Source organism: Urocitellus parryii, chromosome 11 (assembly GCF_045843805.1).
Source record: "Urocitellus parryii isolate mUroPar1 chromosome 11, mUroPar1.hap1, whole genome shotgun sequence".
NCBI classification, from domain to species: Eukaryota; Metazoa; Chordata; class Mammalia; order Rodentia; family Sciuridae; genus Urocitellus; species Urocitellus parryii.
This window is the reverse complement of record NC_135541.1, coordinates 56,180,867-56,205,490: the sequence shown is the minus strand read 5'-3', so window position 1 is coordinate 56,205,490 and position 24,624 is coordinate 56,180,867. Positions and strand designations below refer to the sequence as shown.

Here is a 24,624-nt window from a genome sequence, read left to right as displayed (position 1 = left end):
TCTAAACTTTTGAATAATGCATGGAAGAAACAAGGAGAACATTCCTATAAAGCCAATAGCACACTCTTTACTTAGGACGATGGAAACTAAGTTGTTAAGGACCAAGAACCAAAATTATTTTTAATCATCTTTAAGGACTATTGTAACCAAACTGCCACATTATTATAATAATAATAGTGCCACCTGAAACCAGTGGTTTAAATAGTCAACAAGCAGTTTGTTAAACTCTCTTTTTCCCACAATAACTGTTGCCCTATCATTATCCACTGAACACCACTGATTTGCTGGGTTTATTTCTTAAATAGTATGTTACTGTGCAGTTCATGGTAACATGCCCCACTTGTTATGACCCTAAGTGTGTGTGTGTGTGTATGTGTGTGTGTGTGTGTGTATATTAGAGGGATAATACTACTGTAACAAGTTGATAGCTTGCTCAAGGGAAAATAAAGACTGGAATGAATGCATATGCAAATTCAAAGTAAAATTAAGGATACATAGTAGTTCACTTGAAATCAGTGTATCAAGAAAAGAGAGAACAACATAGCTTAAATAGTGAAGGAAAGGTAACAAATGCCAAAGAACTGAGACAGGTCAAAGCATCTGCAGCAGTAAGATTCCCATCATATTTTTAAATGGTACATCAAACTGTATTCTGTCATATTCTAAAATGGTCATTTGTAAATAGTAGTTAGAAACAGCACAGCTAGAATGATGAACATTTTACAAACCATATCCTATGAGGAAATCAAAGAAATGAATATCCAGGAGAAAAAAATGGATATGGAGTTACTTGAAGGGTTGCTATGGCAAAAAATGGTGGTAATTGACCATGAACATTTCTTCCTGGAAATAAGTTGCAAATAGTTAGAAAATGCAGAATTTCCTAATACTTTGTCAGGAAAATGGAATGAATGGTATCATGTAAAAGTAAGTTCCCAACACTCAATGTTTGCAAATGAATTCATTTGAATATAACAGAAGGGGTTTTTTGTTGTTATTATTACTGTTTTTGTTTTTGTTTTTGGTTTTGGTTCCAGGAATTGAACCCAGGGGCACTTGCCTACTGACTCACACCCCCAGCCTGTTTTGGGTTTTTTGTTGTTGTTGTTGTTTGGTTGGTTTTTTTTTTTTCTTTGTTTGTTTGTTTGTTTTGAGACAGGGTCTTGCTAAATTGATGAGACTGGCTTTGAACCCACAGCCCTTCTGCCTCAGCCTCCTGAGCTGCTGGGATTACGGGTATTCATCTCTGCACCCAGCTAGGTATTTTTGAATTAGGGAAGAACTCAGAAGGAGATCTTCAAGGTTTAACAGAAAATCTTCAAGGTCTCCAACTTTAAAAGTTTAACAATCTGAACAAAGGAATAGGTCTCGTGATTATAATGTATCAGAACTTTATGGTCCAGACACAAATAACTACAAAGAAGAAAGTTTGGGGGACTTTAGGCAGCAATCAAGCATGCTCATTATACTTCATTATTCAAATTCTTACAGGGTTTTTCCTAGCCATACATTATACACCAGATACAATAACAGTGTTCTTGGAAGAATATCCCAACTTACTTTAAAAAGGTATTAAATACAAATAAAAACCAAATAAGAATCAAACAGAATGATCAGTAAAAAAGAATCAGGTTCTTAGAATTAATTCAGTCTAAGGCTTATTTCTATTTCTATCAGACAAAAATTTCACTGAGAAATTACAGTTCTGATTGAATTTCAAATATTTGTTTTATTTCAGAGCCATTGGATGCATTCCTAGTACATTACTATATCCAGTTTTAACTTTCTTTCTGCTCTTAATCTGCATTTCCTACTGGGTTGTGACTGCAGTGTATCCTTTGATGAGTGATCTCTTTAATCCAAAGGTCCATATTTACTGTTCAGGGAGAGGAATTTATTTTCAGTGTTTTCTTTCTCTGGGAAAACAAGGAACATCCTAAAGAAATACCTGGATATTTTTTCCAAGCTCTAAAATGTTTTGTCTATTGTTTTAATTTCTCCTTAAAAAAAAAATCATGTGGTAGACTTGTTTTCTTTTGGCCTCACATAACCAAAGAGAAGTCCTTTATATTTCACTGTTTTTAGGAGCCACTCAGGGCGGGGGGGGGGGGGGGGGGCAGGTTATATTAACTTAGGTGTGATAAGTAATGAATTATTAAAATATTAGAAGATATTGAAGTTCATCTCCCCATAAACTTTAGAGTTATCTGCGTTATTTTCTTGTCTATTTTCAATGTCCCAGCAAAGTTTTTTTTTCCTTAATAGAGTCCATTCAGTTTTTTGGCTACATCAGGAATACCCATGTACACAGTTACAGCCACAGATGAGCCATGTATCTATTCAAATAAAATCTGTGAACCAGAGGTAAGTAGAAGAAACTCTCCTCAGTACTTACTTCATTACAGAGTTCTACTGCATTTCATCTTGCAGTTGTATTCATCCTGAAATGGAGTTTTCAATGCACAAATGCAACAATAACTATTTGGAGGGTGGGTCAGCTGTTAAGGAAGAGAGCACTGAAAACCGTAGGAATACTGGAGAGAAAGCACTATCACTTTTTTTTCCTGAGTTTTCTTGTTCTATCATAAATTCAAGAGGCTGTTATGGCCAACAAAACACTAATAAATGTGAAATTATAGTAGCTGCAAAGTGATGAGCATATGATTGAAAATTAGGAACTTTCCAGGGCTCATTAAATAATTATATGAAGTGATCTAATAGAAAATGGTGGAGTAACAGCAAAAACTAATATAGAAAAAAAAAAAAAAAACAAGACATGCTATTTGGGAGCTACAAAAGACAAAAAGGCAGGGAGATGTTATTTTGAAGTGGAATTTATTCTTGTGCTTTGTTTTCTTTTGTTTTGTTTTTTCCTGAGTACAGAGTTTTAATACAACTGAAATTTCCAGAGTTTGCCCGGGAGCTCATTGTAACTTTGCTTTCTATGGTGGTGGAAAGAGTCTGTACCATCAGTACATCAATACCTTCCATATATACAATCTATTTGTCTTTATCTGGCTTGTAAACTTTGTCATTGCATTGGGTCAGTGTTCCCTTGCTGGTGCCTTTGCTGCTTATTACTGGGCCATGAAAAAACCCGATGATATTCCACCATTTCCACTTTTTACTGCATTTGGATACGCTTTACGGTAAGCTCCAATGTTAAGCTCCTTTACCCATATCCTCAGTTATATTTAGTATGCTCATATTTCAGTCTTGGCTAGTTGCTTCAAGTGGCAAAGTAAAAATGAGGTTAAGAGTGGGGTTTAATATTTATGGACAGCCATTGGCTTGTCTGTTTTCATAGCCATGGTTTTACAATCTCTACCCAGGCCAATATTCTTCTAAATCCCATAAATTCCTAAAGATGGGAAGAGATAAAAGAGAACACCGAATGAAAGATTAAAGATTAACTTGGCTCTGTATCTTCACTGATCAGGTTAAACTGTCTATTTTTTTGAGAATAGACTGTTGATAGATGAAGGACAAGACAGATGTATATGGTTTAAAACCTTCTGTGGAGATGTCCCTCCATGTGAATAAAATCTCTTTCTTCTGCAGATCCCTTTTTCCTGTGAAAATTGTTTGAATAGTAACCAGATAGTTAAGAGTTTAAGCTTATTTTAAACTTTTATTCTTGTTTTATTTGTCTAGATATCACACAGGATCACTAGCATTTGGAGCTTTAATTCTTTCATTAATTCAAATATTTAAAATGGTCCTAGAATACATGGACAGCCAACTTAAAAGTAAGATTTCAGAATTTATTTCAGACTTCCTGACTGTTGTGAAAAGAATAGCTAGGGGGTAGGGAGAGGCTTGATGACTAACTTGGACTGGGGTAGTAAAGATGGAAATGGTCACGTTTGGAAAACATTTTGAAGAACAACCCAATAGGACTTGCCACCAGAGGATCGAATGCCAGGAAAGGGAGGGGCACTGGTGAAGAAAAGAGGGGGGAAAGTGTGTGGTCCTATTTATAAAGACGTGAGAAGCAAATTAAAAAGAGTGCAAGATTAAGAAATCTATTTTAATCTTGTCACTGATGTGAAGCGTAGTGATGTCAGGTACGCAGTTCCAAACCTAGGGATCAGGTCAGGTTAGATTGAAAATATGAATGTGAATATCACTGACAGAGCCTTTAATATGATACACAGAGTTCAAACACAGGAACTGTGTTTAGAATCTGCCTTAAACGATAACTGAAACAACCTTGAAAAGGAATGACTATTCAAAATTAGTTCAAAACTTAATACAAAGCTCTAGTAATTCAAGCAGTGTAGAATTAGCATAAGGATAGATATGAAGGCCTGCAATAGACTAGAGATTTCAGAAATAAACCCTCACATATAAAACCATTTGCTGTGAAAATTAGACTAGTGCTGGAAAACCTGGATATCCACATGTGAAAGTATGAAGTTGGACCCTCACCATGCACCAATTAATTCAACATGGATCAAAGAGCTAAACATAACAGCTAATACTATAAAACTCTTGAAAGCAAACATAGGAAGAAATCTTCATGACATTAGATTTGGTGATGATTTCTTAGCTATCACGCCAAAAGCATGGGCCAAGTAAATAAATAAATAAATAAATAAATACGACTTCAAAATTAAGGACAAGCAATAGTCGAGTACAAAGGGTGGGGGGGTGGGGAGGCAGGAAGGACCTGGGAAAGTACCAAGATTTGGAAAACAAAAAGTTTTGGAACAAAATCTAGCAAATTATGCTATGTTTATATATATATATAAGTATACCATAATAAATAAATCCCACTTATATATCAATATATATAATTATAATGCTGTAAATAAAATAATAATAAAAACAATAAAAGGGAGATTAGTATAGAGTGTAGGTAGATCCAGGAGGGGAAGAAGGAGAGGGAAAAGGAAGGTACCGGAGAATGATTGATCAAATCCTATGAATGTGGCATAATGAATCTCACTATTATGTATAATTACCATGAATCAATAAAAAGAATTAAAAATATTTGGGCATCAAAAAATACTATAGGAAAATGAAGCAACAACTCACCATGGAAGATATTTGCAAATAATATGCCAGATAAAGGATTAATCTCCAGAGTATATGAAGAGCAACTACAAATCAACAGCAAAAAAGAAAAGAATAGTTCCAAATGGGCAAAGAGCTTAAATGGACATTACTCCAAAAATGATACATAAATAGCCAATAGGGACATGAAAAGATGCTCAATATCACTATTTGTAAAATGCAAAGTTAAAACCACAATTAAATTATTTTCACACTCCTTAGAATGACTATCAAAACAACAACAAAAACAGAAAATTAAAGTGTTGATGAGAATGTAGAGAAATTGAACCTTTGTATATCACTGGTGAGAATGGAGCAACCACTGTTGAAAACAGTATGGCAGTTCCTTCAAAAGTTAAAAATGGAATTTACAATTCATCCAGAAGTTCCTCTTCTAGATATATTTCCAAAAAATTGAAAATGAGGACTTCAAAAGATATTTGCACAACAGTGTTCATAGCTGCATTATTAACAATAGTCAAAAGATGGAAACGATACAAATTTCCTTTAACAGATGTCGCAAAAGTTAAATTTGTTGAATACATTCAATGGAATAGTAGTCAGCCTTAAAAGCTAATGAAATGATGAAGCTTGAAGACATGATGTTAAGTGAAATATGTAAGATACAAAAATGACACATTTTTTATGATCCCACTTATGAAGGACCCAAAAGAGGCAAATTCTTATGGACAGAAAGTCTAATAGAGATTACAAGAAGCTGTGGGAGGTGGGCATCAAGGAGTAATTGTTGAATGCTTATAGAATTCCTGTCTGAGATGATAAAGAGTTTTGAAAATGGGTTGTGTGATGGTTGCACAGCATTGTAAATGTGCTCAAGGCCACTGAATTGTAAATGTAAGAATAATTAAAATGGCAAATTTTATGTCTATTTTGCCACAATAAAAAATGTAAGGCCCATTTTTAACATTTTTTTATTTACCATATTATTTATTTATTTAAATATTATTATTTATTTTGAATCATAGGATTCAGAAACAAATCATTAATAGATTAAAATATCTCCTTCTCACAGAAGCCCAAAACAGCATTTCCAAATTTCTACAATGCTGCCTGACATGCTGTTTCTGGTGTTTGGAAAAAATGGTAAAGTTTTTAAACAGAAATGCCTATATTATGGTAAGTAGGTTTCTTTTTTAAAATTTACTAAGCTAGGGGCTGGGGATGTGGCTCAAGCGGTAGCGCGCTCGCCTGGCATGCGTGTGGCCCGGGTTCGATCCTCAGCACCACATACCAACAAAGATGTTGTGTCCGCCGAGAACTAAAAATAAGTAAATAAATAAATATTTAAAAAAAAATTACTAAGCTACTGCTTACAAACCCAACCCCAGATCTATGCTGCTCCCTTTAAAGCACTTTTACATAATGCAGTTGAACTAATCTCCATGTTGATAAAAGGGTTTGTGAATCCAACCTGAGATGCAGGGCTGTGCTTCTGTAGTTGAGACAGGATCTTAATTATATAGTACTATTAGGGATACAGTTAACTTCAATATCTTTTTTGAGAGTGTAAGTACTGGAACTTAAAATGGTGCTAGATTGAAAACCATTTTGTGGTCTTTGAAGGAGTAGGTGGAGAACTTTGTTGATGTTTCACTCTGAGAAGAAAATATGTTTCTAATTATGGGACTTACATAATTTGAAGAAAGGAGGGCCTCATGATTTTTTGTGAATCTTGTGTTAAAATGTGTAGATATTTACAGTATTTGACTGAATTTGTTATGTATTTCTCATGGGAATATGACGACTTCTAAAGATATTTTTTAAGAGGGGATTCAGAAATTTAATCCTCTTAAATTTTAGAAGTTACTACCATATAACACTTGCTTATTATCACAGTGACAAAGGGGTCTGGAGAAGGGATTCAAATAGTCATGGAGATTCAAATAATTGTTCATTTACCTCCAGTGAGTGTATTCTGTTGAGTCTTTTAATCAGCAAATCAAATACAGGGAAAGGCATTGGATTTGAGCAATATTTGATGTAAAGACTATAATATTGAGTCCATCCAAAACATTCCAAGGACAGTGGTCCTTATCTGAAACTTGATAAAAAGACGTGCATCTGTAGGAGGCAGTCTAACCCCTGGAGTTCAGGGTCTAGGGCAAGTGAAGGACATTATCATGTCAGGGACCCTGAGGGCTCTGCAGAGTTGAGGAACACACAGTTCTCATGCCTCCCACAAACCCATATGTTGGAAGGAGGAGGCATCAGTATGGATGACAGAAAAAATATCCAATTGTTTTCCTATCATTGGATTGTCTGTTGGTGGTGTCAGAGTATGCTACTGACTCAAGAATAGTATCAATTGTCTTCCTCAGATTGCAATATACGGAAAAAACTTCTGCATATCAACAAGAGATGCTTTCAATCTGCTGATGAGAAACATTATAAAGTAAGTAATCAGGTTGAAACTTGCAACAGTTTGATGAACCTGAGCATTATATTCTTCATATGTTATTTATATCCTTCATATGTTATTTGAAGTATTGGTAGCCTTGTTAGGCAAGAATGTTACTTTAATTTGATAGATTTAAATCTTCTCTCTCACATCACTAATTTCTTTTCCTATCCTAGAATTGTTTTTCATCATCCACCTAGATTTTTATATACACTGGCATTTGTTGTTTTTTTTTTTTTAAATTTAGTTGTAGGTGAACACAATATCTTTGTTTTATTTATTTATTTTTATGTGGTGCTGAGGATTAAACCCAGTGCCTCACTTGTGCTAGGCAAGCACTCTACCACTGAGTCACAATCCCAGCCCCCATTTGTTCATTTTTATTATCTCTTTTGCTTAAGAAATTCCCCAGATGAACCACATTGTCATCTTATCACTGACCATATCCTCTCCCAAAATTGATGGAGACTGAGTGAACAAAATTGGAGAACAAATACAGCATCTTCAGGATTCAGGGTGTCTATAACCTCAACGAGGGGGTGGGGGGGGAGAGAGAGAGAGAGAGAGAGAGAGAGGAGAGGCTGACACCTCGGATTGCATGATACCCGACAGACCTACAATGCCATCTTCTGTTTATTTCATTTAAAAATAAGTCAGAATTTTGTCTCTGGGTTCTACTTTTATTTCCTTTATTTAATGATTGTTGAATGAAATTTTAGCAAAGACACATTAAAAAGAACTCATGAATTATTTACTCTCATAAATTTCAAGTAACAAGTGCGTTTTAAACGTAAAGTTATACTTTCTTTTTTTCTGATACTCAGAGTTGCAGTTACAGATGAAGTTACACACTTTATATTGTTCCTGGGAAAAATTCTAATTTCTGGGTTTATAGGTAAGTACTACTACTAAAAAATAATAAAAAGTTGAAAAGATGCTTTGGAAAATGCTCTGCTGCAAAAAGCTACCGCTTTTGTAAGTGCATAATATATGTGTTCTGCCTTTTAAATGTAGGTATCCTGGCCTTCTTGATCTTCACACAAAAAATACCAACGATTATACAAGGACCAACATCTTTAAATTACTACTGGGTACCATTGCTGGTAAGAACTGGTGTCTTAGTCAGCTGAGGTTGCTATAGGTACCATAAACTGGATGACTTAAACAATAGAAATTTATTCTTACTTGATTCCATTTCTGGAGGCCCTCTTCCTAGTACACAGATGGATACCTTACTGTTGGTTTATGTGGTGGGGAAAGAGAGAGAGGAAGAGAGAGAGAGAGAGAGAGATGTCTTTCATGTCACTTCTTATAAGGGCATTAATCCCTCTATAAGGGTACCACTCTTCTGAGCTAATTACCCACAAGACTCATCTTCCAATTCCATCACATCAGGGATTAGGGTTTCAACATGAGAATTGGGGTTGAGGGGAGCACAATTCAGTCCATAGCAGCTGATAGCAGCTGAGTATTGTTGAATCTGATTTATCAGAGATAGGGAAATTAAAAAAAAAAAAGAGCAGTCAAAATGACAGCTAACATTATTGATCTAACTTTGTGCTAACCTCCATTCTGCTTTAGAGATGAAAACAACTGTTGAGACAAAGAAATTCATGTAGAAAGTTTTTTATTAGTTCTCTGCTAAGGTACATTTATAAGAAAGCCAGGAGGGCAAGTCTGGGCAACAGAAAAAGCTGACCTCTGCTGCAGTCATAGCTGAGACCACAGACATAATTACAATTAAATTCTGGCAAAGGATCTGGGCCTTCATCAATCTCACTAGGCACCTGGCAGCCATGAACTGCCCTTAGGGGTATTGCCCTCCAGTGAAGTGGTTCCCTGTGGGCAGAGCAGTTCCTGGTCAGGAAATCTTCTGAATTATCCCAACATCTGGATAGATGATGAGGCAACTGGAGGATATCTGGGTGAAGTTTGGAGTCTCTGTTATAATGTATTACCTCACTCATCCCTGTGGAATAAATGCTGTTGTTACCCACATTCTTGTCTTCTCTACTGCCAGTTTAATATAAGGGGCCCTTATGTTGAGCCCCTGAGCAGTGATTCAAACCCAGGGAGTATGTGCTTTTAATCCCTTTGCTTTACTGACTTGGGATGCTGTATCCTAAAACTGGGATATTTGGGATAGGCATTCGGACAGCAGAGAAAAGACAGATAGGCAATCTAGTACATTTTCTTTAAGTCTCAGGACAGAGCACACAAAAGCATTATTAATATTTTTGGTCTCTACTTTGAAATCTAACAGAGTTACTTCAAAGCTTCATTGCCATGACTTTCATTTTCACCTGCATTGTTGTTCTGTACAAAGTCAATGATTTTCTTCTCTATCCATTTCAGACTGTCATTTTTGGATCTTATCTAATTGCTAAGGGGTGCTTCAGTGTCTATTCAATGTGTGTTGAAACAATTTTCCTCTGCTTCTGTAAGTATTCAGTATGTGTATTTCCCCCCTTCCTGGATAACTGACAGGTGAGAAGGTGAGGACCCACATTTCTAGCTGATTTGTGGGTTTGTTATTACCCAGCTACAAGCACAAAGCAGTATTTATTTGGAAGGAGACATTTCTTAGTATATACTCTTTAAACCTTAACAGCTGGGAGATAACCCAGAGACAGAGAAACAAATACTACTTAATCTCATTTATATATAGAATCTAAGAATGCAAACTCAAGAAAGGAGAAGAATGCAGAGCAGGAACCAAGGGGTGAGGAACCCAAGGAAATTTTTTTTCAATGAGAACAAAATTGCAGTTGCAGGATAACAAGTTTGGAAATCTCATGTACACCATGGTCATCATAATTAAGAAAACTATATTATATACTTGGAATTGGCTAGGAGAAATCTTAAGCAACCTCACCAAACACACACAAAAAAGATAACTATGTGAGATGATGGATATGTTAATTAGCTTGATTTCCATAACCACACCACAATATGTATGTGTATCAGAACACTCCATGCCTTAAATATATACAATTTGTTATTTGTCAATCAAACCTCAATAAAGCTGGGGAAACTATACCTTAGTAAACTGTGGGGAAAATACAAAATCACCCACACTCACAAAAATAAAAATTAAAGAGAGAGAGAAAGAGAGAGAAACAAAACAGAACTTCAACAGTAGAGAGAACAGTTTACCAAGCACAAGAAAGTCATCTACTAAAATGAATGTTTTGGGTCATGGCTGGGTACTAGCATGAAATTATTTTTTCAGTTCTTAATATATTTTCAAATTCACAACAGTGATGGACTTCTGATATGCTTTGTGAACAGAACTGAGGATGTAACTGAATTTTGTGCACTGGGTTTTGGGAATTCTTTGAGGAGATCACTTGTAAAGCCAAGATGGCAACAGTTTCAAAAATCCATACTGTCAACTCATACAATGTAACAGCATAACACATAGATATAGGGGAAGTGGTTGGATCCATTTAGAACCTTAAGAATTTCAATGCCTCTTTCACCACTGAGCCCCTGGGTGGCATGTGCAATTCACATACACAGAACAAATGCTTTATATTAGCACCTCAAATGCTTTATATTAGCACCTCATGTAAAATAATAACCCAGAAAACCTGGTGCCCATCAGGATTTTGATCTGGCTTTCACCTTCAGTGACATCTCTGTGGCAAACCTAGAGAAGGCAGGGTCAGCCAGTGAGATAGCAGAACCCATTAGGCATACAGTTATATATCTGGAGAGATGATGTCTCTGACATGTTGCTCTTAAAAGAGCAGAGAAAACTTATTTTTGTACAGGGCATTACTGAGCAATCCATGTGTATAAAACTATCAGTATTTTTATAGAATAACCTACAGCATCAGTTTCACACTGGGGTCATGAGAGGATTTAATGATTATAAGGTAAAATATGTGAAGAAAAATCTCCTAGAAAATAATGACCTTTTTTTTCTTTCTGAACATATTAAGAAATAATTTAAATAACTGGACAAAGAAATCAGAGAATCTTTGTGTACCACTTAGCCTTTCCTCTGGCTGTAAATGGAACAGAAAAGTTTAATCCTTTACTAGTATCTCTGTTGTTTGTATTTTTTTTTAAAAAAAAGAAAAGTCATATTTAGAAAACATGAGAAAATTCCAGCTTTGTCATGGGATGGAAGAAGGCATAAGGTCCTTAGGCTGTGCCTCAGCCATCATACAGAAGGGGCTCTGTCATCTCAGATGCTCATCATAGGCACTATTTGGAGATCTATCTATCATCTTCTTTATTCTTGTAACTTAAAATATTTCTTAAAATTTATCTTAGGAAATGTCTAGAACCTACCAGTACTCAGTCTTTGAAAGCTTAGGCTAATAATGTTGATTTAAAATTTGTCAGTGTACTTTTAACTTAGGAAATTAAAACAACGTATTTTCCATCTATATTTATTAATAGATTTCCAACTTCTTGAAGATGAGTGTAATGTCAGTTTTATTCAATACAGTGTGTGTTGACACAGTTTCTTTTTCAAAGACTATTGTCTCTGATAATAGAGAACAAGGGAAACCGGGTGGCATTCCTCTTCCCTCCCAGTTATTATGAGAGGCAGCATCATACTCTGGAGAGTTTCTTCTTAAGTGATACCCTCAGCCAAATTCTGGTTGTGTTGAATACTTTTTGTTTTTTATATATCTTTTCATATCCATTATGCTGGTTTCCAGAAAACTGATGCTTTTAAAAAAATGCCAATCACTTGTAAACCCTTTACTAATGGAAACATAGCATCTTTGTAATATTACAAAGCACTGATAATAGTGTTGGGAAAAAATAATAGTGGTAGATCATTATTCATGATCCAGATCAGGCTTGCTACCTCAAGGGTAAAAATGATACAGATATATAACATGTGATATTATATAGAAATAAGGTTAAGGACAAGAAAAACAACAACAACAAAAATGTGCATTGTCTATCATGTTCCTTCCTAGCTTTTTCATTTTGTGTGTCAGGAAGGTCACTTCGAGTTCTAATATAAAAACCTACTAAGTCAATAATCCAGCTGTTCCCCAAAGAATCTAGATAATCTGTGCTGTGAATCATATATATTCACTGGAAACTTGGTCCCATGCAAATTTCTCCTAGCTGCTGATCATAGTTCTGAGGCTCCCCCCAGCCACCCAGTGGGTGGGTCAGTGACAGTGCCATCGTTTTCCTATTCGCTTAAGCAAGCGAAGAGGAAGGTAAATTCACATAGGAGAGAAGTCAGTGAACCCTGGCATTCGCCTTGAAATGTAATCTGAGGTAGACCACAAGGACTTAGGGGAGGGAGCTTTATAGTTCAGTAGGATGAGAGTTGGCCTAGACATCCAGAACCTTGCCCTCTCTTCCTCACTGCCTCCCAGATCACATTCAGCTATTTTACACCCCTGGGCCTCAGCTTGAAGAAGCTGCAACATCAGTATATGGACTGCTATTAAAAGTGACTTTAAATTCCGATATCCAACTATTATTCTACATTTATCACACAATTAATATAGTTCTTATTCAACTTCATCCCCAGGAATGTGGCACTTTGTAAGTTTCTAAAAGGAACAGTCATAGCATTTAAAGATAACCATTGACATGGATAGCCTTGTTAACTTTGAAACTATCTGAATAAATTTCTTTGGGGAGTGGAGAGGACTAGTGTGAAGGGCCAATGCTTCTGGGCAGAAGTGGGGGCCTCTCGCCTTGTCCAGCATCAGCAACTTAACTGTGTTAATCTCTCTTATATTTGACTAATTCTGATTTCTCTGATTTTTCCCTGTTCGATTCTCCAATTTATAAAAATGTGTATGATTGTTCTGCTGCTTGCTGCTTTTGCCCTGCTTTGGCTGCTGCATTCACAGGTGAAGATCTGGAAAGAAATGATGGATCTGCAGAAAAACCCTACTTCATATCCCCTAACCTGCATGGGATTCTGATCAAGAAGCATCCAGCTCCCCAGAGGCAGAGTAGAAACTCTCCCAGCAGTGCCACCCACACTTAAGTTGAAGTTTTGTAAACTAGGCCAAGTGTAATTTGCAAATGTTGCTTTGGGGTAATGTGAAATTTCTGTGCTCTTTCTAAAAAGTCAGCACTTGGCACCATCTGAAGTGTCAGACTCTTGAGGACAATGACCTCTGTGAAGTAGTCTACTTTATAGACTGTGGTCCTAGCCGAAGAGCAAAGTGTTAATGTCAATCATTTTTAAAAATCTATAGCAGAAAGTGTTTTAATAACTTTTATAATGGTGTGCTATTTCCATTACAGCACTTTGATAGCCTTTCTTTTTATAAGTGTATATTTGTAAAGGATATTCATGCAACTTTTGAAAGCACTATAAATGTGTAATTAGTTAGCCATAAAAATATTGTTTATAGTTAACCAGAATAAGGTACTAAATTTGTAAATACGGTGCTAAGGTTTTTATTTATATTGTTCTAGCTGGTGGACAACTCTCCAAACTGTGATTAAGTGTGTATTAATGGTTCCTTAAAAAGTATATTTCGGTATGTGAGTCAAGTCCATAACAATCATCTAGATGTTATTGTCACACAAGTTCTACAGAACATTACTGGGTGAAGGTAGTGAAGAACCTTCACAGTCCATTCTGTTTTAGTGAAATTATATTTATACTGAAGTCAAATCTGAGTTCTAGAATGTCGTTTCCAATAATATGAGCCTCCAATAACCAGGAGAATATTCTGAACTGAAATTGCCACGTAACTCAGGCCTTTCGTCTCCAGCCAGAATTTCCTACTCCAACCATGTATAAAATTAATATGGATTTGCTTTAGACAAGTGATTTTTCTTGTCATGATAATACCTATATTTCTAGATTATAAGGATTATGTGGCTTTGTTCTACAAAAGGTTAAAATTTAGCTCAACCTTCAGTGAGGAAAGAGAAAAGATAAATAAGACACTTCAGTATTTACCCTAAGGAAATATGATACTGGTCCTCCATTAGGTACCTCATCTGGTACCTTTACAATGGACATGCTCCAGGTTAGGAAATCTCTTTCTCCAGGGCTTAAGAGAAGTGTTATTGTCACCCTCCACTGCTGCTGGTCAGAGCAAAAAGCAGGTTTCTGGTAAGCCATGCCTACATCTTGCACAACAGAGCAAAGTATGATTCAGATGCTCATATACCTGCCTGCCCCTCCTTGTGCAAATGCATATGATGCGGCTAACAGTGTAAAAATGTAACCCAAGAGAATCACTGAACCAGTTGGCATCCTTTTGGCTTTTACACTAAGCTTTCCTACAAGGATTATCTAAGTATTGGCTGAATGGAACATGTTGACCTGACATATTGATTGGAACATGATCTGCATATCCAAGAAGAGAGTCATAAATGTATTATTGTGTTACACATTACTATAAATACTAACTTACTTAATTACACTGAAGTGTAGGAAGCTAGATTTAGACTTATTATGGCAGCTTAATAGTATGTAGCCAATGAATAGAAAAGATTTTCAAAATATCCATCCTATGGACCAGCAACTTGTTCTTAGCTTTCTTTCTTAAGTTTATTGTAGTCAAAAGTCACCTGGCCTCACTTCTTGGCAAAAAAAAAAAAAAAAAAAAAAAAAAAAAATCTTAATTTTCATTCTTCTTGAAGCATAATGCAAAAAAAGATTGCTTATCTTTCTAGATTTTTACTATTACTTTGTTGTTCAATAATACAAGGGCCACAACAAAGAGCTAGTAAAACAGTAACCTCTATCAGTGAACTTGTTATAAATACAGATAGATGCCCTTGCCCTATCCAAGTGATTATGATATGTTGTGCTTGAACAAGGACCTTCAAATATATGAACTTCTCTAGTTGATCCCAACACACATAAAAGTTGGAAAATCACTTGAATAAATTTAAGTCAACCTGTAAGAAACAGTTGCCTGTTTAACTGTATTATTGGCTTATTCCTAGTCAGAAAGATATTATCTATTAGTTCTTTGTGTAACTGAAATGCTTAGAGTAAAAATGAGCATTTTTTTGAAAAGAAATTTAGAAGCCATTGTCTTACAGAACAAGTAAACTAATAACTGTAAAAACAGAGCAATATTTCTCAAAACTTTCATTTGAGGGATCTGAAAATACCGTTCACTAAAATTGTACAAATGTTATCTTTCAAAGCTGTACTGTCTATGTTGTTGGTGTCAAAACAACAATATCTTGAACCAATATGGTAATTTAGGAAGTAAATGGAGAAAAAGAAAGTAAAAGTTATTTCCTTGACCGTGCAACTGACAGACATTCCATATTGGCAAAATCTGACCTGTTAGACAGAATGAGCTAATATTTTGCTATCATGATAACAAGGGCTGATTGTTTTTTCATACCTATGTTTACAAAAACGTTGATTAACTGTTTTAAAAAAAAGTGATATTGTGAATTGCTATAAAACAAGTATGCAGCAGATGGCGATGTTACTTCTCTTACAGTTTTTCTCTGATACTTAACTCTGTGCCATTCTTCCTCCTAGTGGACGACTTAGAACGAAATGAAGGTTCTAAAATAAGACCCTATTTCGTGAGTCAATCTCTGATGAAGATTTTGATGGAGAGCGATAAATAAGAACCAGTAGAAGAACGAACTGGTCATCCTGCTGCGTGTTATCTTCCCGAATCTGCTGTCTGCGCAACACTTGTTTCATAAGTGCTTTGTGTTTGGCAACACTGTATTCACAACCTTGTTGGCTTGCATTTGCATGTTTTATACCAAAGCTTATATTGTAATAATGTGAAGCCATCAGAAGTTGCAAGGGAATTGTTAATAACATGGAACATTTTTATACTAAGATCTTTTGTTTTGTAATTCATTTTTAAATAAGAGTGGCTTGGATGTTTTGAAAATACATCTACTGTGTTAATATTCTTTTAGATATTAGATTGAAAAAAGGGTACACTATTAAATTGATAGCTCCTAATATATTTTTAAGATGACAACTAAAAGACTTCTTCTGCAGGGAAAATTGGTAAACAAAGTGAAATAAACATTTTTAGGGCTTTCCCCACTCCTGTTTGACAGTAAACAAGTAAAAGGACCACCCACTCCAGTCTTTGCTGTCTTTAGTATAGAATGTTTCCTGTTAAGCAAATTGCCAATCATCCAGCCTTTACTACTTCGTCTGCTGACAAAGTGCCTTACTGGCTAATACTACCCAGCTTTTGTGGGCAAGTTTACAAACATTGTTTTTAAAAATTAAAATCTGCGATGTTTAGTGATTAAAACAAATCTTCTTGCATTTGTTTTCCTCTTGCTCACTGAATGGAACCCATCCGTCATTTCACCATGTTTGATAATCTCACTATTAGAGAGTTCCTTGTGTGGTGTAAACAATTTCCCTTGTGCCTAATGGACATTCATGAATGTGTACTATACACAAGGGGAAAAAAATGATATTGGGTTTGTTTTTTGCTTTTTTTTAAAAAAAAGTTTAAAACTGTAATGTTTTCTATAGGATATCTTTGAAAATACAATAAGACTGTATTTCTCTGTGTTCTCTACACATTGGAAAGGGAAACTTCTAGCAATTACAAAGGGAAACTTTACCCATGAAAGGGTGCTTACAGACATCATGTACTGAAAAAACTCCATTATAAATGATTGCTTATTCTCATCAAAACCTGTTTTATATGTGCCATTTCATTTTCTAACTTTTGATACAAAACAGTTTACTTACAAAATGTTAATTTTTATTGTGCCAATAGAAACAGAAACAGTTTTGAATTCAGTTTTAAATAACTTTACTAGTACTACTAACTTTAAAGAAGATTAATTCAGTGTTGTATTTGGTGTAAAAGCAAGGGTTCATAAAAGTATTCACCCTAAGGATATGTCAATCAGATAATGATAGTTTGTGAAAGATTTAGGAATCAATCAACAGTAAGTTACTAATGGTTTATCTATTATCACATTTATTTAGATGTGACTTTAGATACGTTTATGCCAAAAATAAACTGACATGAGAACATAGCAGTCTGAGCTCTATAATCAGTGTACTTCTGCAGTGCAGAAGTGTTAGGAACCCTTATTTGAACATATTTGATAACTAAAATGTTTAATACTTAATGGGATTTGTTGTTACTAATTGCTTTAAATATATTTGTTTTCTAATAGATTTTTAGATTAAAAACTATCTGCCTTTTGTTTCTTTAATCTAGAAAGAGAGAAAACCTTTTGTTTTTTTAAATCCTCCCATACTATAACATCATCTTCTCTGTACTAAGCATCTAGGGTTGTTAAAGAATATCTATATTTTTAAAATTTTCCCTTGGTAAATCAAGTAATTGAAACTAAAGATTTATCCAAGTTAATTATTCAAATATAAATGAGTTAAAAAAATGATGTTTTTAAAAAACCCAAACAATGGCCTAAACTAGTTAATTGATTTTTTATTTTAATTTGCCAAAGGTCTGCTCAATCCCTCATTTGGTTTTTCCAACTTCATAAGAAGAAAATATCATTCTTAAGGCATGGATAAATTTAGAGACCCTAAAAATATGTGAAGAATAGTTCACAGTAGATTTCTAAAACAAGATTAAATGAACCTATTACTGGTCTACCTTAAGCTAAAAGAGCATCTTTTTCTTTCTTTTTTTTTTAAGTTGAATTATGTGTTAAATCTTCAAAATTAATTTTCTTTTAAAATTTAATGGATTTCTTTCAAAGGTAAAATAAAACGATGTTCTTGCCATTTTCAGTGTTCTTTTAAAATGTTAAATATAATAAGATGTTTATTAACACAGGTAACAATTTTCTCTTTATTTGATGTTAAAAATATAGTTTGGTTTCTAGGAGAAATCCAAATTGTGCTTTAGATCTTATTACCTCTTACTTTGGGCTGATAAAGCACTGATATTTGCAAATAAATTGTATGTAATTGGACTATAATTGATTTGTTTTTTCTATATGCCAAAAACAAACAAAAGTTTTAAAAGTTTATGTATCCATATAATAAAATCACACATTGAAGGGTTCTATGAGATCTTCAGGATGGTGTATTATTTAAACTGATATTGAAAAATGGGTTCTGTGCACCAATTCCTTATTTTCCTTTTAATATATAGCCAACCAGTACTCATTCCAACGTATGTTCTTTCACTTTTACAAGTGGTGCCTCAGGAAATTGCTCTTAAACTCTAACCAGGCATAGTAATTATCTCCAGTATTATCTGGTTCTGGGTAGGGGAACATGCTTTATAAATCAGTCTTTCTTGGCATAAGACATGGGGACAAAATTGAACTAAAAATCATTATTACAGACCACGGTGTATAAAATGGTATCTTAACATTTTTTCCAGTTTCTTGCAGATATTATCATTGGATGTTTGCAACTGTTTGTGTTTTTAAAATATAGCTATACAAGAATGTCATTCAATAAATCATAAGTAAAAAAATCAAAATAGAAGAATGCATGCTCTATTGAAATCAACAGTTTTCTATCTCATAAGCACATTTAATAACTAAAATTATCTGGGTCTGAAAAATAAACAGAATTATATTTGATAAATACATATCAGAAACAAGTTACTTTTTCAAAGTTACTTCCCATCTAGCATGTTTTCAGTCTTGAAAATATAGGTAGTGAGGACTTTTCTCTCAGGCTTTAGCTGAGTTCCTTAGTGAATCTATCATCAATCAGAAAACAAAACCAATCCCATTAAAACAAATGTGAATTCATTCATTAATGGCTACTGAGTGCCACTTTATACAACATCAGGAAGATGTTACAGTCATGGACCCACTTAAAATTTACCAGAACAAACTGATACCCTCCCACCCCCATTTACAATTTTCCAATTGCTCAGAATAAAAGGTCATCGTACAGTTCAGAATTTGGCAGTATCTTCTGTAATATTTTCTGTGTTGTCAAACGAGGACTGTTATGTGACATGTTTAAGGGTAATCAATTAGATTTTATTATTTGAAGTTGCTGATTTTTTTTTCTTTAAATTTAACTCCCTTGGTCCCCCACCCACCCTCATTCCTATATCTACTGTATGAATCAGAATACTTTAAAGCCAGGGGGAATTGTGAATGCAGGTCAAATGCCCTTCTACTGCTGGCTCAAATATATGGTACATCCTCATCTTCCAGCCCTTTGTTTTTAAAAAGCACAATGTGTTAACAAGGCTAGGAGAGGCTTATCAATAGACAAAGATGTTCGTATTCTTCACATAAACTAACATAGAGTCCAAACTTGATTCATTGTTAGAATAACCCAGGAATCTCCATATTCCTCTACCCAGATGAATGTGCCCTGCTTCATGACTATTTGCACAGAAAATTAAAAGTAAGGTAAGAGATTGGGAAAAGCATTGGTATCCAAAGAGAGAGCACCCAAAGGACACATAAAGAAGTCTGTTATGGAATTCAAGAGGGTAATGTTACAGGAAGAGGGTGCCTTCCAACTGTAATTAATGATTCTATTGAAAAGGAACTCAGCAAATTGGAAGTCAGTAATTATACAAAAATATTTCCCAGTATATTTCAGCATGAAGCAGACAATAAACTAATCACATAGATATGTTTAGTCCAAGCAAATAAAGAATAATATCCCAATATGATGTCTGATTAAGGAATTTTTTTAAAAAGTCTGCCTCTCTATGTAGAGCAGGTGGTACAACACCTTGCTCTCAGATGAGCTGGTGTGTTCTCTTTCCTGTCCACACCAAGATGAATTCTCGGACTTTCTTACTCCCTTCCCTCCAATTTGGTCTCTTTGTCTCATTTCCTTTGCTTATAACAAATTGAAGGACTTTTGTAAATTCTCCAGAAGGAAACAGAAGTGGGAGAGGAAAAGGAAGAATGAAAATGGTGATTCAGCCAGCTGCTTGGGCTAAGCTATGGAGTGGCAGGTCCTCAGTGTGAGTTCTGAATGACTCTAGGGCATTGGGAAATGCATGTGTGACTGAGCCAGGTCATAGAGCGTAATGCCTGTTAGCATGGACTTTAGAGCTAGACCAAGCAAACTTCAAAACCATCCTGTTACTATGTGACCTCGTTTGTGACCACGGGCAAGTGTTCAACTTGTCAGAGACTCATGGAGACCCGATGCTGGGAGCCTTTCATTCTCTTACCCAAGGACTCTCAGAACCCTTGATGCTTTGACTTGACCATGGCCCTTCCAGTGGGCAGCTGATCCAGGCCTCTCTGAAAAGCTAGAGAAGGGCATCACAATAGGGGAAACCTCTTTCCACCATCACCCCTGCCCTCGAGTCAGATAAATGAGAAGGATGTGAGTGACTCTTTCTCCCAGAGCTTCATTCCAAATCCCACATGAGAGTTCTTTAACATAGCTCGAATTCTTGGGTCACTAGTGACAGATCTCTTTGAGTAGACAACAGGAATTTCACTGACCTCAGCTCCTAACATGCTTCCTCACAATGACCTTTTTTATTTTAAATTCTGGCATTAAGCCAGGATATGAAGCCAGAGAATAGGATGGCATTTTTGCAGACCCTTAACCTTTACTTGTTCTCTAATGCTGAAACCTGAAGAGCATTTAAATTAAATGTTGCAAAACTGAGTGAATATAGCCTTCAAAATTGAGGCTTTAGATCTGCACTTTATATGTCTGGTGGTTTTTTTCTCTGCAGACCCTGCTCTATGAATTTGTGCAAGTCAATGCAAAGACTTACTTTCTTCTGGCTTTCTACCTTGGGTGGCCAGGCAGGAAGCCCCTGATGAACAGCACGCTTCCAATATATTTTGATTCCTGACTGCAGGCCTCATTACTGGGGCTCCATTTTCTTTAGACAGTACAAGGTGGCCTTACCAGTCTCAAAATCAGCAAAGATAAGACATTATTCTTTTTCTTTCCATGGGTCTTTAAGTAGCTTTAGGTGACCATAAGAGAGAAAGAAAAGGAGAGAACAGAAGTCATTTTATGTTAGGCCATTTATATAACAATTGTATTTATTTCAACTCACCAGGTAAACTGATTAACAGACAAATTACTATTTATAACATGATACTTGAATATCATTGTGGTTTTTTTTTTTTCAAAACCTTAAATTGTGTTTTTTTTTTCAAACCTTAAATCCTATGAAAAGGGCAAGTTAAAGATTTTTGTAAGTCTACAATTCTTTTTTTTTTCCATATGGTTTGCTCAGAGCATCAGGGTATTTTTAGAATGCTAATTTTAGAACGCTAAGTTTATGGGATAGAAATAATACCTGAGTACAAAGTACATTTCCCAGCTCATACAAAAAAAAGGTAGATGTTAAGATAAAGAAACAAAAATTCTAATACAAAAAAATATAGAAATATTAACAAATATATTTTTTCCTAAGTCATAATTTTAAAATTAAATCATTTTATGAATTTTTAAATTTAACCTTTTTTTAAAAAGCAGAGTTGTTTAAATTTGCCTCCTATTCAAAACTTAGAAAAAAAATAATTTAAGTTTGCTTCTCACATAATTTTTTGTCTGTATTGACACTTTTGCATACGAAAGTCTTGGGTATATAAATTGCTCTTGACTTGGTCTTATCAAATGTGAGCCATGATAAAATAGTCACTCTCAGATTGTCCTTAATGGATCATAAAAGTAGAAAATAAATCATGTGTAGGGAGAAACCTTGATGGGCCTTGATTGCCTCAGAGCAACATGCCTGCAGTGTGTGCCTGTACATGTGTAAGATGAACAAATGTGTGTGAGGATGTGTATGGTATATGAGAACAGTATTCAGTAGAGTACCCGAGTCCCTCTCATCTGTAACGGCTGTCTCAGAAATTCATAAACAATTTCTATCTCACTAAGAAGCTTAGCCAAATACCAAAATTATCTGAACATTAAGAACAGATGGGCTAGCAGTAGCTCTGTGGTAGAGGGCTTGCCTAGCATATGTGAGGCTCTGGGTTCGATCCCCAGCATGGGGAAAAAAAAAATCCAGAAATAAGAGCTGATCTAAAATGCTTCCCTACCAGCTCTGCTATATTTCCCAAACCACCAAACACTCTTCTCTGGTTTATAAAATGGTGGTATTGGAGGGGAAAAAAAACTCTACTGATATAATCTTCAGAGGGAAGATTCACTTTTAAGGCAGTGCAAGCTATTTGGCGGTCATTTGTTCCCTAGTCAGCTTTTAGCTGAATTCACTTGAAAGAGTGCCATGTGTATTTTAGTCAAGCTCCAGGGAATTGTAATTTTTGCCAATACCACCCAGTCAGCACCAAAGAATCAGCTCCTTGCTCCAGGCTGAGCTTTCATCACATAGAACTGCTCTAAGACCTTTTTTTCCACCTGAGATCGATAAGACACAAGGCCTCCTGTTCAAAGCAAAGACCCCAGATAACTGGCCTTAAATCCTTTGAGTCCTACCACAGCCCTCAGCATGGGCTGTTTCACAAAGGCAGCATTAGTGAATACTGGGTCAATGAATAAAAAGTGGGAGGTAGGCCCCAAAAATCTCAGACACAAGGCATTCTTTTCAAAGCAAAGACCCCATATAACTGTCAGTGGTACAAGACCCAGATGCAATTGCATCCTAATATCCAGCCTTCAGATTTTAAAGGTAAAAAAATCCACGTTGACAGTTATTAAACTCTCCCTGGATATCATGGAATGGGCAGGATTTGAAAGTTTCTTTTGTTCCTATCCATTGCCTTTGCTTTAGAGCACTCGTTACAAGTGCTCAGTTGCTGATTTAAAGTTCTCACAAACTGTAAGTTCCATGAGGGCACAGACTAACTTGTTCTCTGCTCTGTTACACTGTAGGTGCTCATTAAATGTTTCTTTAACAAATGAATTAAGATGGGGGGGAGATAGGACTGGCATTGTCTTTGGAAGGATGATGAAGGAGATAGGACTTGCATTGTCTTTGGAAGGATATTGCAGATAGGTAATAAGATATTGCAAAAAGAAAGACATTAAAGGTATCAGAAAGGGAGCAAGAATTCCAGAAGGAAGGTGGACAGGGAGGGGTGAGGCCCATGTTTTGAACATTGGCTTTGTGCACTGTTGGGGCACACTCAGCAGGAAACTGCTGATGGGTGACTACACTTGAGTAGACAGGATGACTCTTGATGTATCACACCAAGTGTTTGAAGCAGGAAGACAGAAACTCCAAAAGCGTGTTCCATCTCAAAGAGAGGGTATGAGCCAGGAGGCAGGAGGACCAAGGAAGATGCTTGGTGTGGAATCCACAGAGGCTGACACAATAGACAACAGCCCAAAAAGGTGGAGTAAGGACCTCTTTATCCTTTATTTGAGGGTGAGAACTGTTTCCCTTTCTCCCTCTCCTAACTCCAACTGGCAGGGCCCTTGCTGTTGTCTTCCTCTGAGAATGGGCTCAGGGCTTGGTGCACCATCCACACTTGCTACACACTCCTGGACTAGTAACTTTACCTCTCTGAGGTTTAGATGCTTCGTCTATGAAGTTGGGATGACAGCTGCCTCTTGGCATTAGGGTGAGACTATGAAATTCTTAGTGTTTGAAGGCTTTAAAGCCCTAAACACACCAAATATGACCCATTGCTGAGAAGAGATAAACAAGTAGATTAATGAAGACATATGGACATAACAACATGGGCTGCTGTTACACAGAGGCAGCACTCGTGAATACTGGGTCAATGAATAAAAAGTGGGAGGTATGTCCCCAAAGTCCTCGGCACCCTCTCTCTAGTCATGGTATTAGAAATAGAGATTGTAGATGTGGTTTCTTCCTCCCACTTAGTACCTTTATCTAGATTAGGAAGACAAAACTTAAGGCCTGTGATCATGAGTCTCAATGGACCAGGCAATCTCTAAACTATCTTCAAGTGCTAAAATTCTCTTATTCTCAGATTATAAAAAGAAATGTCTGGGAATCACATACCTAAGTTTTTTTTTTTTTAACAATGACATTTCTCAAGAAGAGACAGAAGTCACAATCATGAACAAGCTTAGAGGATCCCATGACAACACTTTCTGATCCTATAGGTGAAAGTCTTAATTCTTGAAAGAGTCATTCATGGGTAAGTGAGGGGCTTAAATCCTTATTTTTCTTTGAGGCACCATAAAGTTAAGTGTGCCAGCCTCAGACTGAGACACAAGAGTGAGTAATGAAAGCACAGGTGGTAGCTATAAACATTGGAAAGGCAAGGTATCAAATGCAGAGACTGGGAATTACATTGAAAGCACATTTTTTTTTAGGCAAATCCTCATGGTGTTC

The 24,624-nt window shown here is 35.7% G+C and overlaps 1 protein-coding gene across 1 annotated transcript in view; it reads left to right on the top strand.

Moving 5' to 3' along the window:
• Nucleotides 1-16,039, top strand: part of Slc44a5 (solute carrier family 44 member 5) — a 105,972-nt gene extending 89,933 nt beyond the window's left edge. The window contains exons 11-20 of the mRNA XM_026409553.2: nt 1,739-1,831; nt 2,277-2,364; nt 2,884-3,149; nt 3,655-3,749; nt 6,092-6,195; nt 7,398-7,471; nt 8,302-8,372; nt 8,492-8,580; nt 9,833-9,917; nt 15,948-16,039. Of these exons, the coding sequence (XP_026265338.2) occupies nt 1,739-1,831; nt 2,277-2,364; nt 2,884-3,149; nt 3,655-3,749; nt 6,092-6,195; nt 7,398-7,471; nt 8,302-8,372; nt 8,492-8,580; nt 9,833-9,917; nt 15,948-16,039 (1,057 nt within the window). The remainder of the gene's footprint in view (nt 1-1,738; nt 1,832-2,276; nt 2,365-2,883; nt 3,150-3,654; nt 3,750-6,091; nt 6,196-7,397; nt 7,472-8,301; nt 8,373-8,491; nt 8,581-9,832; nt 9,918-15,947) is intronic.
• The last annotated feature ends 8,585 nt before the right edge of the window (nt 16,040-24,624 follow it).